The 18,931-nt window shown below is 36.0% G+C and overlaps 1 protein-coding gene across 4 annotated transcripts in view; it reads left to right on the forward strand.

Annotated features, from left to right (window-relative positions):
* POT1 (protection of telomeres 1) overlaps positions 1-18,931 on the forward strand; it is a 629,477-nt gene that overhangs the window by 117,060 nt on the left and 493,486 nt on the right. For all 4 annotated transcript variants that reach the window (XR_014578164.1, XM_083820263.1, XM_083820262.1 and 1 more), the window contains exons 11-19: positions 1,952-2,112; positions 2,841-2,929; positions 3,837-3,875; positions 4,267-4,423; positions 8,613-8,818; positions 11,671-11,806; positions 13,517-13,611; positions 15,129-15,220; positions 18,604-18,709. Coding sequence is in view for 3 of the 4 variants with exons in the window: in XM_083820263.1 (XP_083676389.1) it covers positions 1,952-2,112; positions 2,841-2,929; positions 3,837-3,875; positions 4,267-4,423; positions 8,613-8,818; positions 11,671-11,806; positions 13,517-13,611; positions 15,129-15,220; positions 18,604-18,709 (1,081 nt within the window). In the remaining variant the exon portion in view is untranslated. The remainder of the gene's footprint in view (positions 1-1,951; positions 2,113-2,840; positions 2,930-3,836; positions 3,876-4,266; positions 4,424-8,612; positions 8,819-11,670; positions 11,807-13,516; positions 13,612-15,128; positions 15,221-18,603; positions 18,710-18,931) is intronic.

The following is an 18,931-nucleotide window of genomic DNA, read 5'->3' on the forward strand; positions in this document are numbered from 1 at the left end:
CTCATTTCTAGCCTGCTAGCAACTGACAGTCCATCACCAGTAATTTCAGTGGTTGCGCAAATATAAAGAGTGATGATACTAGTTATTGCCAGTAACCACATATGGTAAGTTGTGTAACACGAGTGAGATGCTTTCAATGGACAAAATGAGCAGCCCCTAATATACAGATAATTAAAACTCTGGTAGGAGCTCTATGGCAGAAGCAAAATAGGTGCTGGCTGAAGTGCAACTTCATGTCCTAAGTGCCTGAATTTGAAAATATGCTGCCTTTTTCATACATTATTATTGTTTAAAGAAGCAGTTTGATACCAGCATTATATAGTTGTAGGCTGTTCCTTGATACAGATTCCAGAAGGATTCCAGAATCAAGGTGCTGCTCTGTGTCCTTTTGTGCATCCAGATGTTTATCTACGTGTAGTCTTAAGACCTGGCCAATCCAGTCTCACAGGTACACTTTCTTTACACAGGCAGATAGTGATAGGACAAAGGGGAAAGGTTTTAAACTAAAAGAGGGGAGATGTAGATCAGATATTAGGAGGAAATTCTTCACTCAGAGGGTGGTGAGGCACTGGCACAAGTTGCCCAGAGAAGCTGTGGATGCCCCATCCCTGGAAGTTTTCAAGGCCAGGTTAGATGGGGCTTTGAGCAACCTGGTACAGTGGGAGGTGTCCTTGCTTATGGCAGGGGGATTGGAACTAGATGGTCTAAGGTCCCTTCCAAGAGAAGCCATTCTGTGATTTTTTTGAGTTTCTACAGTTTAAAGTTACTCTGTCACTGGCTATCAGTGTATCTAAAATTAGAGCTAAAGCTGAAATAAGGCTTAACAGACTGGCTGCTGTAATATTAATGTTAATGGAATTCCATTTAAAATAATTTATCATTTATATAGTGCTATTTAAAAGATACTTAGGGTGAATATAAATCCAGGTTATTGAATATATGTAGCTTACCATTTATCAACTGAATCTTAGGTTAGACTTTAAAAAAATTATTTAGGTGCTAGTAAATTTGATTCAAAGGCCTTTAAGACACATCATAGGGAAATTAACAATATAATGAAGTCTCGAGATTATCTACTCTAGAACATTGGTTTGGGGTTTTTTGGATGGAGTTGGTGATAGAGAGGGATAAAGGGAGTAAAATTCTGAAATAAAAACAAAGTTGTAAAGATATGTTCAGTGGTTGCCCCTCTGTAACTTCTTTCTGAATAGGGACTTGTGTAAGTCCATTTGTGTAACTTGACCAAACTTTCAGAGAACACAAAATAAGCAAAACAGGAAGTACACACTCCATGTACTCCCTGGAAATCTGGGAGACTTTGGAATCCATGTCTCAAAATCTTTGAATTTCTAATGCATTTCCTTTTCTTCTGGCATAGAAAAAATGTTATCTGTAAAGTAAAATTGAGATACAGTAGAGAAACCTGTGTAAGCAGATGTATTTGTATACATGAAGAGATAACATGCCATGCATGTTGATGGACACGATGTGAATTGCTGAGGATGATCATACATGGCAAAGTTGCAGCACGTCAGTCTCTTGAGGGTTGCATAGAGAATATAGAAGACAAACTGTGCCCTCAGGAAAGGAATACATTGGCTCCCTTGATCTGTATTCTTAAGACTGCTCGAGAATCAGATTTTGTAAGAAGACTTACACTGGTTCTGAATGCAGCCTTTGCTGCCAGTGATGTCTGATAAAGCAAAACGCATAGGTCACCCCAAGAGGTTTTGGAGTATCCATCTTTGAAAATATTCAAAACCCAGCTGGACAAGGCCCCAAGCAATCTGCTCTGCTTTGAGCAGGGTGATTGGTGAGATGATGTCCAGAGGTCCCTGCCAAGCTTAGCTATTCTGTGATTCTGTAAAAACAGGGAGAGGGCTTTATGAGGCCTACATTTTTCCAAGTAAATAGCTAACTTTGTGTTACCAAATCTTTTCCTTTTTTTAAGATTGGAAGTTTTCTGAGAATTTACAGTATTCATACAAAACAAGCAAGTGCTGAAAATGAAGATGTTTCACATGTAGAATTCCATCTTCATGGTGGCACCTGTTATGGTCGAGGAATAGGAGTGTTACCAGAAAGTCACCCAGATGTTAAAGAACTAAAAACGTAAGTTCTACTTTTTTTTTTTCCTAGGTGATTCTGGAAAACAGCATTCCAACTATACCAGTTTAGAATTGTAAATGGATGTAAGAACCAGAAACTCTGGAACAGAATATGCCTTTAGCACTGCTAATGTGAAGAATAGGTATTTGGGAGGATAAGTAAATGAAAGGTATTTTTTTTAAATTGGAAAATTAAGATTTGTATTTTATAGTGCTGTAATGAATCGGCAACTCTAACATACTTACTCTGTTTTATAGTGACGTATTTTTAGAGATAAAAGCCATAGTTAAGCAACTGGCTTTAGGACACTTTAAGCATATGCATATGTGTTAGTTGCAAATAGTGAGTCTTAAAAGATGTTTAAAATGAAGCATGTAATATAAAACTTTTCTGAACCAAGTTTATACACAAGGAAAAGCTAAGTAACCAAAGTCCCTGTTCCTTTATCAGGAATATAGAATTTCTTTTGGCACTATGTTGTGTTTAAAGTTCCAGAAGTGCTTTGGAAAGGAGTGTCACCTGCATCATTAATATGCAGTCCTGCAACTTATGATTCAATTGAGTTTTATATCTCTGCTGGAGAATTTATGTCTGAACATTATACCTGTGTACTGATAAACAGTAAGTTTCATATATATAGTCTCTTATTCATATATCTATATCTGTATATATATATATATACACACATGAGAGACTACTAGATTATAATATATGTAGCCATTTATTTTTAGATTCTTAGAATCTGTGGAACTGGCAGACAGTCAGAGTATGGATAGCATGTCTTCGCTGGAATTAGATAGCACTTCTAACAATATTGCAGGTAAGAATAACTGAAAACTGATTTCCTCTTTCTTCTAATATATATATGTGATCAAGATAAGGTTACAGTTATTGCTTCTCTAAATGTGTGATATTACTTTCACATACAAAGTGTTAAAGAATTCTTTTGATTTATTAGACTGGAAATTGACCTTACGCTGTTCTATCTCATAGTAGAAGCCTTTCACATACATTGAAAAATATTTTCATAGAAGGTAGTGAATAAATTATTAAACACAGGCTGTGTTCTTAATCGTACTATATTAGGTCATAAAGTCGAGTGTCATAATAAATCCCTCTCTCTAACAGAAGGTTTGTTAAAGACAGACACTGGAAACGCCACTACACAGCTGCTTGCTGAGGAGACTTTCCAAATCCCTCGAGTGGAAAAGTTATGTTAGTGGAAGAGTTGCAAAGTATGGTGCCATGGAAAAGTAGTATCTTACGGACAGTTCTCCAGATCCTATATTAATTCTTTTAATGGTATTTTTATCTTAGAATAAAAATAACTAAAAGTTAATTAAACTCTGAAGCTGGTTGGACACAGTCTGCATCTTTGCTTCTGGCTTTTAAAATCCTACATTACTTAGCCATTAGTAAAATACTTAGAATTTTGAACGGATTTACTGCACTGTGTATGTGTAGTAGAGGCTGTTCAGAGGAGGGACCAGGCAGTCCATATTTTTTTTAGAATAATGTCTGGATTCTTGTCCAGAAAGATTGTAGAGGGATAAATACAGTTTATATCAGTAATTATCATTCATTGTATACACTATGAAAAATCAGAAAGAGTTAATTTTATGTGTTTGACTTTTTGTTGTGTATTTGTCTGTCTATCTGGTTTTGTATGTCCACATGGTAAAGAAGAAAAGGAAGGAAAATAATTAGGAAATTTTTCTTGATTTCAGATCTTGAATCACAGAGATGTCAGCAATTATCTGTTACAGGTAAGGAACATTTTGATGACAAAATAAAGTTTATTTCTACTAAAGAACAAAAGCTGTTTTTGAGACATCAGCTCAAATATTGAAGTAATGTCCATTGCTTATTACAGTAAGAACTATTATAAGATTCTGAGTTTATGAATTGTTTTTATTTATAAAGGAATAAAACAAGTAGGTATTTTATTTCCATATGTAGAGTTTCTACACCGTGGTCCCACAGCCTTATCTTAAAGGCTGCCGTAGCATGTTGTATTAATAAATCTGAGGCTGCAACTTCGAGGGGAAAGATAAGGAGAGAATTAAGAGAAAATGCATACCTGCAGTGGCCATTCCGCATATTCCGAATACTATGTTGTTTAATAGGTATGTGTGGCTTTTTTTTGTTGTTTTGCAGTATTGACAGATCATCAGGATTTGAGTAACACTGTACTGAAAACTATTCGGAACAGCAGAGCTCCTCAACAGTATCGCATTAGAGCAAAGCTGAGAACTTTTAAACCCCAGAAGCTCTATCAGTCTATTAAACTTCATTGTTCCAAATGCAATTCTTTGTAAGTGCTTTACACAGTAAAAGTAATTTAGAAATTGTTCTATGTGTTTTAGGATGTCTAGATTTTCAGTGTATTTTTATCTTCTTTTTGTGTAAAATGAGCTGAATTTAAATGTATTTCATTTTGAGCAAAGATTTGAAGCTCACTGGTAATAAGAAAATTTGAAATCATCAGATGGGTTACAGTTACAGGATCCTTTTTGCACTTTCAAAACAATTTTTCTTTACTTTCAAATTTGACAGTGAGCATTTCTTACACTGACATTGTATTTAAGTACTTGGTTCTGTCTTGCAGATTTAAAATAGGATGTGCAAAAGGGTGTGATAGTCATAGGATCATAGTCTCTAAATTATGGTCAGCATTAATATGTCTTTGGATAAAGTGAATCTTCCAGAGGAGCCATCTTTTCTTGATCCAAAAATACTAGGGAAATAACATTCATCTCACTATTTTTGTCTTTTTTCTGACTCAAGTCAATTTACTCACCAATTTTATGATTGTTATTTCCCTTGTAATGTGGTTTCTCATCGTATCAAATAATGTTTGATTAAATGATCTCACCTAAAAACAGACATTTCTACTGTAATCTCTCTAAAATGGGGGAAAGTTTGTTTGACACAGCCTATTTTCAATTAAAATATAAAGCGACATGCATTTTAGTGCTATTCATGATTATCTGAATCCTGTATCACCTTTTTTTTTTTTGCGTGGGTTAGCCTCGCATCAGTCCTGAGCAAACAGCTTTATGTTAAACTGATGTAAACTGTTTCCTTCTTTAAGTGATGGCATGTTAGCATTCTCCTATCCTTTTGGATTTTTTTATATAATCAAAATTTATTATAAATGAAAGTCACTGAGGCAAGAAAATGCCCATACTAGCTTTTCCTGGTGCTTTTGGGTGCAAAGTAATATGCTTGCTCCTTTAACAGTATTTCTCGTCAGATGTTGTTATAATATTATCTTGGTTGCTAATGTAAGAAGTAGTGCTTCATCATCTTCAAAACATAGAAGTACTTGATCTTTATTACCAAGTATAAAAAGGAAATAATTACCAACTCTCTCTGCCACTTTTTTAGATATATTTGCCAACTCTGTACAAGCCTGTAGAATTGGTAGCATTTTGTTTGTTCCTTTTGAGCTTTATCCTTATCCCACAATTTTACTTGACTTTATATAAATTCTTGACTTGTTAGATTCCCCATTCCTGTTTGAGTCTCCTGCTTTTTCACGTATTGCTGCCATCTTTTTGCCTCATAATTAGGGCAGGCTTTCAACCAGAAAGATTTGCAAGGCTTCAGTTAGAGTATTTCTTACTACTGCTACTGCTACCATCCTGCAGCAGTGATGGGACTGCTTGCAGTGATTTTTCCAGAAATTTAGCTTCTCTGTTCTCAACATTGTATGTCAGGTGAAAGGAATCAGTGAAATACAATACTGCAGCTTGAGTTGAGTGAATTAAAAGGCCAGAGAAGGAAATGTGATTCTTACATATTCTGCCGTGGCAAAGAAGTTGTTTCCTGTTTTAGCACGTACTGAAAAGCTTGACTGAACAAAGTTCAATGTGAATTTGAACCTTTAACTTTCTGCAGTAAGGTGCTTATAATTCTTCATACATAAAGTCCTAGTGAGAGGTGTATTTTTGTTTTATCAGACTTTGAAAGATTCCCTCTAAATAGCAAAATATTCTCAGAATGATTGAGATTGGAAGGATCTTCTGGAGGTCATCTGGTCCAGCCTCCCTGCTCAAGCACGACCACCTAGACTATGTCCACGTGGCTTGTGAATATTTCCAAGGAGGGAGACTCCGCAACCTTTCTAGGCAACCTGTTCCATTGCTCAGCCACCAGAGTGTTTCCTGATGTTCAGACAAAACCTGTTGTGTTTCAGTTTGTGCCCTTTACCTCGTCCTGCTGCTGGACACCACTGAAAAGAGTCTGGCTTTGTCCTCTCTGCCCCTCGGGTATTTATATGCATTGATGAGATCCCCCCTGAGCCTTCTCTTCTCCAGGATTAAAAATAAATAAATAAATCTCTCTCAGCCTTTGCTTATAAGAGAGATACTCCAGTCCCTTAATCATTTTTGTGGTCCTTTGTTGGACTATGTTATGTCCAAGTCTTTCTTGTTTACTGGGGAGCCCAGAACTGGACACAGTACTCCAGCTGTGGCCTCACCTCTGCGGGGTAGAAGGTAAGGATAACTTCCCTCAACCTGCTGGCAATACTTTGCATAATGCAGCCCAGGCTGCCATTAACCCTGTTTGTGCAGAGGGCGCACTGCTGACTCATTTTCAACTTAGTGTCTACTGGGACCCCCGGATCCTTTTCTGCAGAGCTGCTTTTGAGCTGGGTAGCCCCCAGCATATACTGGTGCGTGGGCTTGTTCCTCCCCCTATGCAAGACTTTATACTTCCCCAAGGTCCCTGTGAACCTCCCTGTCAGACCATTTCTTCAACCTGTTGAGGTTCTCTTGGATGACAGCATGACCCTCTGGTGTATCTGCCACCCTCTCCAGTCGTCAGCAAACTTGCTGGGGCTGCACTCATCATTCAGATAACTAGTGAAGGTGTTAAACAGGACTGGATCCCATATTGACCCCTGGGGTACTCAGCTAGTTACTGGCCTCCAGTTACACGTGGCACTCTTTGCACCACTGATCACCATCCTCTGGGCCCAGCTGTTTCCAAGTCACCTCACTGTCTGCCCATTCAGCCTACTCATCAACAGCTCGTCTATGAAGATACTATGGGATTTATTGTCAAAAGTCTTACTAAAGTTCAGGTGGACAACATCTGCGGCTCTTCCCTCATCTACCAGACTGGTCATTTCATCATAGAAACTTATAAATTTGGTCAAGCATGATTTCCCGTTGGTGAATCCATGCTGTCTAGCACTGATGATTTTCTTGCCCTTCATGTACCTGGAAATGGTTTCTGGGATTATCTGCTCCATCTTTTTCCCAGGGATAGAGATGAGGCTGTACAGCCCTTAGTTCCCCGTCTCCTCTTTGCCCTTTTTTGTAGATGGGAGTAATGTTCCCTTTTTCTGTTATTGATATAAATAGAAATAGTTTTATTTGTATACCCACACTAAAGAGATTACAACCTTCAGGTTTCATTTTCCCAAAACGAATTTGTTCCATTCCTGCCTGTGCAGGAAATCTACAGGCTATAGAGGCCAGAAGTTTAATTTTCCATTTAAAATAGTTATCCAGCAACACAAACAGAAAGAGTTCACATGAACAGCAGCAGTGTGCTCATGAAAAGAAAGTTCAGATTCAACAAGACTTTTGTGTATCAATTTTATAGTTACAGCAGAAGAATATCAAAGTTTGGGCTTTATAGGCAGGAATTGTTCTATTCACTGGTTAAAGCAAGCTGCTCTTGGGTTTGAAAGTTAAATCATCAAAGTAAGCTGCAGGAGTTGTTGGTATATTCTCTTTAACTCTGCTCTGAAGGTTTCTATCTACTTTCTTCCAATATTTTATCAAATAGCCCAAGCCCTGCCCAGGCAGGTCTGTCTTGCTTAAGAGAAAACATCCTAATGTGTTTTTTTTCTTTCCGTACCACCTCTTGGCTCCTTTCCTGTTGGCAATGCTGTTAAAATTTGAATTCCTTGCGTTATTTCCCTGTGGGTGACAACTGGAAATGTTTGAATGATGCTCTCTAATGCAACAGAAAAAAAAACAAAACCTCTGTGACACAGAGTTGCAGATTTTGCTTTTACAATGCATATGTGAAGCAATTCTTCTTTTGCACTTTTTTTTTTCTTTCTCCAAAATACACAAAGTAAAATAGGCAGGAACATAAAGCTGGAATTTGTATGAGCTTGTAAGGTCTTTTAATTCCTCTAAAGCGGTATGCAATTGTGTGGCTTTTTTAAGGCCCAACTGAAATCCCTTAAATCTCTTATTTGTTTTTCCATGGATTTACATGTGTGAACAAAGGCACTAGGCTGCCTTTGCTCATAGGTAAGCTTACATTACTCCATATATTTGTTGGAAATGGAAATGAATTTTCTTAATATAATTTGTTGTATAGCTCTTAATGCCTAAATTGATGTAAATATATATATATATTTTTTCCTGTATATACTTTAAGTCTCATGACTTTTAATATTTATTCAGAGTTCTGTCTTCCTTGTTGCTAGATTGCTGTTAGCATTTACATACTAATTTTGGAAATGGTTTTAGGCAAGAAGTTCCAGATGGAGATACCTTTGACTTAATTTTGCAAGGCTCTGCAGTTACTCCCCCAAACCCAGAATTACACAGTACGTCCTGGTATGAATCCGTAATGTGGACTACACAAGACCAGAAACAAAGGAAAATAACTATTCATTTTGTAAAGCACGATGAAATGCTTCTATATCCTGAAGATACCTTGCTTATGATAGAAGGTAAGATAAATAAAAATATATCACTTCTTATGGCACAGTGATTGCTCTGGGTGTATATATAAATAATTAAAGTTAAGATACGTTCAATTTACATTCAGTGTAAGTAGTAATAATCATAAAGGCATTTTCTAAAGAAAGGAAAACTCAGCTGGAACTTTGTTAATGTTGTAGACACAGAGGAAAATGTAATCTTTGAAGGCTCATAAGATTGGTCAGGTGCTTCTTCTACCTATTCTAAGCTATACCAGTAAGCTTGTTGGTGCTTCTCCTGAAATTAATATCTGGCTATGTTGTTTTCCAGCTGTGCTTACTGATTTTTTGGTTCACATTTGAAGTCTGGTTGAGCCTTCTAAAAATAATTTTTAGTCTTGATATTGTAAAGGTATGGAAGTCGTATGATACAAGCTTACATTTAACTTTGTCAGCCTCTGGATGTCAGTGTTGTTTCAGACAAATAGAGCTTCTTGTAGCATGTTGGTTTTTTTAAATCAGATTTGCTTCAGGGAAGAGAAATATCCACTAAAGTTTAAATAAAGCAATTTAGCAAGAATCCAAATAAGGAATATTTTTGATAGAATAAGAATAATAAATTCTCAGTACAAAACAAAGTCCTTAATTTTCCCGAAGTATTGATGTGAATAAGTAAATGTGAGTCAGGTGGTCCTTTGCATCAGAGTCAATAGCAGACCACTTCTGTTTCCTGTTGTTTTATGTTTGACTAATTCTGATAGCAGGCTTATGCCTCTGACATGTTCCAAACTGGATTTGTGTGTGTGTGTGTAATCCAACCATATCTTTGCAGGGAAAAAAAGAAATAATGAAATATTTCTACTGCGTTCTTTTAAAATAACTAAAACATGACTTGTTCTTTTTCAGATTTTAAAATGACAGCAACTAAGTATCTGTGCATGTGGAAATACCTGCTTCATGTTGGAACATAGGCAGTATTTTAGCTCCTTTTTTTCCCAGGATGTTGATCATGAACCCTTTCCAAGCCACATGCTAGTTTCACTTTCATCTTATACGTTTTTGGAGGTTAAGATTTTGAAGTCTCCCTAGAAATATTCCTAATACTTCTCCAGATACAGACCAAACTCCAAGGCCAAATGCATTATGACAATTAATAGACAGGCACGGTCAAGTTTCTGTTTGCTCGTTAAACACAAGCAAATTTCTCTTGTCTTAACATGAGACTCTATTCTTCCCTATGATCATTATACTGAAGCAAGAACTTCTTGTCTTGTGTTTGGCACCTATTGCACTGGGATTGAGGAAATAGTTGGATAATGGACAGAACTTCTAGGTGAGCCTTCATAGGGAGTGAGGGAAATCTATGACTATTGCTGCAGATCAGTTGAACTGAAGAGTGAAATGTTAGTTAACACGTAGATTATTGCTCCTTGCATATTCTCATTATTTTTAATGATATGAATCACAGTGATTTCATATAACCCCTGGTAATTCTGTATGTTTTATGCTAGTCTCGTAGGAGCCAGAATACATTCACTAGATGCAACTTCATATTAGAGCAAAGTTGAAAGTTGGGAGGCCTTTTAGCAATGCCATAGTTAAAACTACCCTGAATTCAGTATATTTATTCCTTTTTCAGTATATTTATTCCTTTGACGAGAGTTAGGCTGCATATGAGAGGCTTTAACTACATCACTGGACTTGGAGGACCTTTGGAGAAGCTATTTCAGATATATCTGTCTGTTTTCCTTAAACTTTTTTTATCAGTTGCTCATTGAGGATGTTTTGTGTTATTGTGCATTTTTGTATCACCAGCGCACCTTTATTGATATGCACCTTTATTGATTTCTTCTCTAGTTATATCTGAAATACAAGTTACAAATATATACACTAAATATTTTACATCCCGGTGCCATAATTGCTTGTCATAAAATCTTTGAAAGGCCTTAATTAGAGTTAGTGATAAACAACAGTTGTAGAAAATATTTGTTCGCTCACTTTTTTTTATTATGTGTTGTTTGGTAGTTGATTAAATAGTATATTTTTATTGAACTGCTATTTCCAAATAAATAAGGAGGAACTGCTGACTCCCTCAAGTGTAGAGAGGCCTTGCAGAGAGATCTTTACAGACTAGAGGGCTGGGCAGTCACCAACTGCATAAAGTTTAAAAAGAGCGAGTGTTAGAATCTGCATCTGGGGTGGAGGAGTCTTGGGTACACCCACAGACTGGGGCACAAGATGCTGGAGAGATCCCTTTACTAGATCAGATCCCACAGATAGGGATCTAGGGTTTTTGGTTGACAACAAGTTGAATATAAGCTAGCAGCATCGCCTGGCAGCCAGAAGGGCCAGCCGTACACTGGGGTGCCTCAGGCACAGCATTGCTAGCCAGTTGAGGGAAGGGTTTGTTCACTGTTCTGTGCTGGTCAGGCCTCCTGTCAAATGTGATGTGTTTAAATTGGTACTTTTTCATAAACTAATGATTGAAAATTAATAGGTTTTTGCCACGTAGAAGCTGGAAAACCAGTTACTAAGATGAAGTTGCACATTTTCTTTATTTTTTTTTTAAGACAATTGCTAGTAAAATCATAGCAGAAATGATATGGAAGTGATTTTAACTAAATAGAGCTTCATGGTTACCATGATAACTCTAAGGAAGATATTAAGACATCTGCTCTAATAAATGTCCATCTTTGATTTTTTTTATTGAGTTTGATGTTGAGGTAGTGAGAAGATAATGGACCTTTTTTCGTTTTTTTTCCCATAATGGGTTTCAGTTTTTAGTGGAAGTCCTGAAATGAACATCCAGGCAGCCAGGAAACACAACTTGTTCAATTTATTCTTGATTACAGTTTAAGAAAACATTTTTCTGTTTTTAATAGGTGGAACATCAAAAGAAATCTGGAAGCTTACAAGAAGATTTAAATGTGTTATTCCTGTGAGATCCACAAAGAATGATCTTGAATTATTAGATCTTTCAGCTCCTTTTCTTTTACAAGGAAAAGTAAAATATTATGGGTAGGTTTAAAGGTGTATTTATTAGTACATTAAGAGTTGCAGTATTAAATGGAGATCATTTCCTTCAGTAATTCACATGACAGTGCTCAAGGAATAATGTTTCCAAGGAATCTTTGATACAAAGTATGTATAAAAGCATCCTTTTGACTGAACTGTAGTTGGGTATCTTGCTCACTTGCAGTATAAAACATACACCTTTAATTACACAGCAACCCAGCTTCAGTCTTGCCTTCGGTCTGTGTTTACAGCGTTGACTACATAGACAGAAATGTGCATATAAGCCTCTTCAGGCTGCAGAATGCCTAAATCTTCCTTTTGAGTCCAAATCTCCTATTTTCTGGACAGTCAAATACCATTTTCTGGTCTTACTCAGTAGACTAAGATCAAAACGTATGTTGCTTTAAAATTGTAAGCTGTTTTTTTTTTTCCACGTAGATAACACAGACCCCAGAAAATGAATTCAGGCTGTCGATCCAAGTCTTGTTCTCTGTCTAATTCCTAGTGCTGGGAAAGCTTGATTTTTGGACAACCTTTTCTCACCATTTGCTGTATATTGAGATCCACAACACTGCAAAATACCTTGCCTATTTGTGGATGACAGTAGCTGTAGGAACAACTTCAACAGGTGTCTGAATTCCACAGTTCCCAGAGCTGTGGAATGTGGTATGCTCATCTAGGTCTGCTGTCTGTGCTGTGACTTGGAATACTTTATTCCTGTTCAATGAGTGCTAGCAGCAGTATGTTTTCCCAGTACTGCACAGCAGCATACAGGTCAGAAAACTCAGAAATACCAGTTTACCTCATGCAAGCTACTAAGTCCTCCTTCTTGGCAATCCTAATAACTTCAAGCAGAGCTCTGTGTTGCACTACTTCAGGCCTGTAGGCAGTAAAAAATAAATTTAAAAAAATCTATGCAGAAATATCGCATATTTTATGTGAACCCTAATGGGGCCTGATAAAATGAATACAGATGCCATTTACCATATATTGTTTTGACCTTTCCAAATGTGGCTGTTCACAACTTTTTGAAATAAATAAAATTAACATCATTGAACTTCATTGAGCTTGGCTTCATATCCCTTGGATGGAATTAGGCCTGTTGACTTTTGACATGTAGCTCAAATAGATAATGCATGTTTAATTTGATTTCTAACTGTAACATGCTAGCACAGAAGCTTAATTTGGAAAAAATAGCTATTCTGTTATTTTGCTTCCTGAGGAAAATGAGAAGAACTTTTGGAAATTTTTCAGTATTTTCATCTACTTGCAGCATTTACTTACTATGTCACATTTTGTAAAATTCATAATGATATGTAAATATGTCAGCAGTAAAAGCAAGAGATAGCTTTAATAGCTCAATTAATGTTTGAACATAGGTAAAGCCAAGTTTCTCTTCTAACTCTGTTGTGTTTTTAGAGGATGCTGTAAGTTCAGATTAATTCTTGCTATTACAAAAAGAGATGTTGTTTGAATTGCTGAATAACTCAGTGGTGATATTTCTTTTCAGGGATGATTCAAAAGCAGCATTAAGGATTTTGATGTAGTCTAAAGCTTGTGTGTCCAGTGAAATAGTTGTTGAAAGCAGCAATAGAAATACTTTTGTGCTCCCATTGAGTAAGGAAATCTGAATGATTTCTGATCTGTGCAGAAAGCCTCTAGTATTAACCTTTCTGTGCTTGGTTGGTCTTACCATCTCGTTTTAAATGCTAGGTGCAAGCAGTGTTCAACTCCAAAGCCTATTAAGAATCTAAGTTCCCTGGCAGCAGAACCACGACCATCATGGGAACCAACCGAAATAGCACAAGGTCAGCTGATGTGATACTGTCCTAAAAGTGTTTTGTGTCCTGATTCTTAAATGTGTATACAAAATAGCTTGGTTTGCAGGTTGCAGTTTTGTATAGAAGGAATGTAAATTATGGCTACCTTTGAGTACAAAGCTGTAAAATTTATTCACCTTTTACAAACTGAAATTAAATATTTCCTTTTTTTCTAGTATGAATTAAATATCCTATATGTTGAATAGTTTATTCTACCATAGTTGTCACTAGTAAAGCTTGTCATAGTGCAGATGTAATTAATCTTTGGTTGCATCAATACAGATGTCATTTTTTAAGCTGTGTACATGCTTGCAGTATTAGAAATTAGTAACGTGCAATTTTTGTGATCTGACTAAAGCAAATCTTATTTAATGATTAATAAAGTTAAACTTTTCATCTGCAAGCCATGTCATGCTAAGCATATTGCAGAGTCTGAAAGAAGTAATAGATAAGAGGAAATATACAATAATCTGTGTGTTCTTGCTTTGTGTTTTCCCTCTGTTACTTCATGTAGTCAACACATAAAAATGCTGAAGGGAAAATGGAGCTTAAAACTTCATAACACATTAAGGAAAAATAAAAGCATGTTTTCATGCTTATTAATTCATGTTCTTATATATTAAGTTGGAATGTCTAGCAGTATCTAAGCTTGATAAATACTTCATAAAAGAAGAAAGTATTCAAGCAATACAGTGTTTATCTTAAACTGTCATTCGGTTAAATAAATGTAAATACGTAGCAAACTGTGTTGCAGCAGCTATGACTGACATGCAATCCTCAAAATGAAAGCATTGTTAATTAAATGCTTTGCAGCATTTACATTATTTTATGTATATTATTCTTTCATCATCTGTATTTTCAGACTAAATGATAACCAACAAATATATCAGATAAAACCTAAAATGGCTAGCCAATTTAAGTAAATGTGCCCAGAAAAGATTGATGCTGAGTTGCAGTAACTTTATAAGTTTAAGGTGTTTGCAGGATAATGGTTGCTGTTACCAGCGAGATAATGAATATAGTCACTTATAATGGATTATTTTCAGAACTGCCAGTAAAATTCTTCTGAGTAAGGGTTTACCTGGTAACTTTTACTATGTCATATAAAAAAAAGCATTTTCTTCAGAAGATATGTTTTCAGGTGGAATGCTGTTTTACCACTGAATTAAGAGCAACTCTCTTAATCTTCCATGAATAAGAGTAGGAGGACCCTACCAAAAGATAGGATCCCTGATCTAAGCAAATATTATCTTTTCTTTTACTGGGGTAAGAGTATTCTAAAACGTCTCTGTATTTGTAGAGCCTCACTTGTTAAAGTTTCCAGGCAAATTGCAATGTGCTCTCAAAGTATGAACAGAGAGCCTTTATTTTTTGGCCTATTGACTTATGCTTTTAATTACAGTATTCAAAGTAAGTTACCATTAAAGGAGGGATAGTGTCAGTTCCAGTTGTTATGGTTTGTCTTGCATATTCACTACATAAAACAGCTCCATTTTTTTCTTCAGTTTTAGGTATTGAACCACTCCAGTATGTGTTTATTATGAAGTTTACACTGGTTGATGGAACAGGAGCACTAAATGCATACCTTTTTGATTATGTAAGTAAACCTTGGTAAAGGCAGACTATATGGATCACGTGCATTTGGAGTTTGTTACTAGAATAGCAAATGCGTATATATATAGCAAATGCGTATATATAGAAGTATTTGTTCTAAGTTACCTGCATTGTTTGATGGTGACCATTACAAGTGTTATAATGTTATTGGTACTGTGCATCAATGAAGATGCACAGAATGCAATTTTTAGTAATTTTTCAATAAAATATCAAAGTATAGAATATCAAAGTATAATGACAAAGCTGGAGCTAGGAGATAATTTTATCTTTCCATAGACCTTTATACATGGCATAATTTCACTTTTATTGGCGGTGTTAAATTATGGAGCCTGAATGCTGTGTGAATGAGTTTCAGCATTTGCACAGGTAGCTTCCAGTTAGTTCAAAATCTCGTGACTTCTTTAACTCCTAGTAGAATCTAATCTTAGTTATCCATTTAGTAATTCCTGGTTTGTTTTTTTTCCGTATGAAGTAGTAGAGGCCTTCCTTCCCCTGATCCTAGGCTGTAGCTATAGCCATACAGCTAAGTCTTTGATTCCTGAAGCAGTTTATTCCACTGCTTTGCTAACCTTAGGTAACCTTTGCTAACCTAATTAATCTTTCAGTCTTCTCTGAAGCAACTAAAGGCCACTGAGACAGTGAAGAACACATACTTTTCTTGTCACTACACACTGAATGAGTTTTCCTTCTGAATACTGAAAAAACACACATAATGGTGTTATGCACATATAAAACACAAACATAAGAGTTTTTATCCTTTTTTTTTTTTTTTTTTTTTTTTTGCTATATCAGAGTTCTTTGTAAACTCTGATCATTCTCAGTGTTGTTCTGGGTTCTTTTCAGCTGGCCCACATTTTCCCTGAAGCGCTAACCCAGTACCCTAGCATGAGTCATTGTCAGATAATGCTTCTGTCTGTAACTATAATGGCGATCATTGAATTTCTTGCTTCCTGATTCATGCTTGGTATACTCCCTTCATTTCTGAGCAGAACCTCAGCTTTAAGAAATTATTTTGCATTCTTTGTGCAGTTGATTCGACTTGCTTAAATCCAGTATTTTATATAAGTATGTAGCGAAAAGTGTTTTTGTTGTTGTTTTGTTTCTGTCTTAATGCCCTTCCAGTTTGTGAAAAAAAAAATAATTCTTCCCTCCTGTATACTTGCAGTTCCCTCAGCTTTGTTTTTCCTGTAAACATAGTAGACCTATCTGTTATTCCATAAAGCATGTCACATGAAAAATCGTCAAAAGCACCAGACTTAGGACAGTCCACTGCATAATCCACCTCAGATGATCTCCCGTTTTGACAGTAAACTACTAATAACTCTTCACAATTTTTTGTTGTTGCTCTCCTTTTACCCTAATTCATAAGCTTTATTATTAGATTACCAGTTTGATGCACAAAGATGGTTTGAGTAAGAATTTTCTGTAGAACTGAAGGTGAAGGATTTCTGACTGAAGAGATTGTCATTGCTTCTTATATCTCCAGTCTAGGGCAGAAGATGATATTAGTCTAGCAATCTGCCTTAGTGAATTTGCTCCTTTAAATATATTGTTCTGTGCAACAAAAATATATGTCAATCAATACTTTTTTTTTAAACATACACATGCACACATATTTTAGGTATTGGCATAGATTTTGAGATGGTAGATTGACCATTTTGAAAAGGGAAGGCAATCCAAAAAGTGAGAAGAATTTGGTAAAGAAGGGAGAAGAACTTGGCATTACATTCTAACTTTGTCTTTATATAAGTGCATCTGTGTGTTTTCTTATTCCAGTAATTCATAGCTGGGAATATTAGGATCTCAGAATACACAACTGGAGTAATACATCTGCCCAAGTGGAAATGAGTCAGCGTAGTGCCACTTAGGACTTACAATTTTCTTCAAAATGTGACAGAGAAACAGTGGGATTTTTTTCCCCTGCAGTTTAATACATAGTATTGTTAAATGCTATTAGATACCTATTGAACTAAGTTTATCTATTGTTTTACTAAACAATGTTGAATGTGACTTTGAAGAGAATTATTTTCCTTGTTTAATTTTAAGACTCTTAAGTAAAAATAATAATGGAAAAAAATGGGTTTTCTTAAATACCACAGTGTATTAGCAGCAAAGGATGTCAAAGACTGCAATCCTCATTTGAACTAGTCATCTTCTCCTCCTACTGTCCATTGTCTTTTCATATACAGAAACTAAACTGCAAAAGGGAGGTGGGGAAAAAGATTTTAAACCAACTCTTGATTCAGAATTCCAGAAATCTTTACTTCAGAGTAGCCTGGATTCTTATCAGATATTGCTCAGTACTATAGCTCAGCTGCAGGAAAAAGAAACAACAGTTTTTTCTGAAGTGCCAGCTGCCATTCCTGCTGGTGGTAACTTCAAAGGCAACCAATACGTTCCAAGCCTGATCTTTGGTCCTTTAGCATCACCTGAGATGGAACTGAGCTACTTTGAAGTACAACTTTACACCAGCTTCCGGTCACACTTTTATAGAAATGCTCTCAGTTCTTTTCTTCTTTATGTAATCATTGAAGGAAAACATTGAAAAGGTGAATAGTCAGAAGAACTTGGAGTGAGAGGAAAAAGTAGTTGTGTGTGTGTCAGTTTTGCTACAGGATTACCTGCTAACTACCAATCAGTTCTGTTAAATGTCTTATACAAAAATTACACAAAAGGTAGATTATTCTCTGTTTATTTTTTTTAAAGGAGAAATTGCCATCAAAAATTTGAACTCACTTTGAAAGCTATAAGGTGAATAGCCCTGAGAGATACAAGATTAGGTAACAAGCTTGGAAAGAATAAATGGGAGCTTTGTCAGTGATGTTACTGTATATAGTTTAAAAAAAAAATACAAAGAGGTTTATCTAACATTTCCTTGCTCCATTTGTATTTTATTCTTCCATGCAGAAACGCATCCTGCATCATGAGCCCTTCTCCATTGTTTTTAAACTTCCAAAAAGTGGAAGAGAATTCCACTTGAACTCCCTTTCAAGTGTGAAAGTATGAAGCCAAATTGCAGTGCCCCCTTGTTTTCAAAGGGTTGACTGTCCTCTCTCACCTTAACGTTGTCTGATAATGGAGATTTATGAGAGATACTTGCCAATTGCATGTACACACTTATGTATGCAGGTGTGTTAGTAATATATATAGTGTTTTCTGGGTGGCTGTAGTTCCTGAATACTAAGGAGTACTGAAACACAGGCTACTATTTTTTCTGACAGTTTGTTGTCTTCCTGTTAAAAATCATATTTTTCTTCTGTTAACTCTCTGGATAATTTAAGTTCTTTAAAAGGACAAGCAGTCAGGATTCTGGCTAATGGTTTCTTACCCTTCTTCCAACCCTTTATGATTTCTGTTCTCTTTCAGGAGAAGTTCTTCCAAATTCCTGCCTCTGAAATTTTAAGTAATAATTTTCTTCAGCAAAAGATGCAGATGACCATGAATACACTTTGTCCTCCAGGAAGAAAATTAGGTTAGGTTGATGTTATTTTAAAGGGGGGTGAGAAGGGAAAGGGTCTTTCTGTCTGCTATTACGTATGCGAAGTCTTAGAATTGAACTTACGCATGGGTAAAACTCAGAACCAAGAAATTCAGGGAGTCTTTAAGGGGAGTTCCATTTTATTTGCTTTTATGTATTTCTTCAATAGTAGGAAGACCCTTTTGAGTGAGAAAAGTAATGGTTCAGTAAATTTTC

The sequence above is a fragment of the Anser anser genome (assembly GCF_964211835.1).
Source record: "Anser anser genome assembly, chromosome: 1".
Classification (NCBI taxonomy): domain Eukaryota; kingdom Metazoa; phylum Chordata; class Aves; order Anseriformes; family Anatidae; genus Anser; species Anser anser.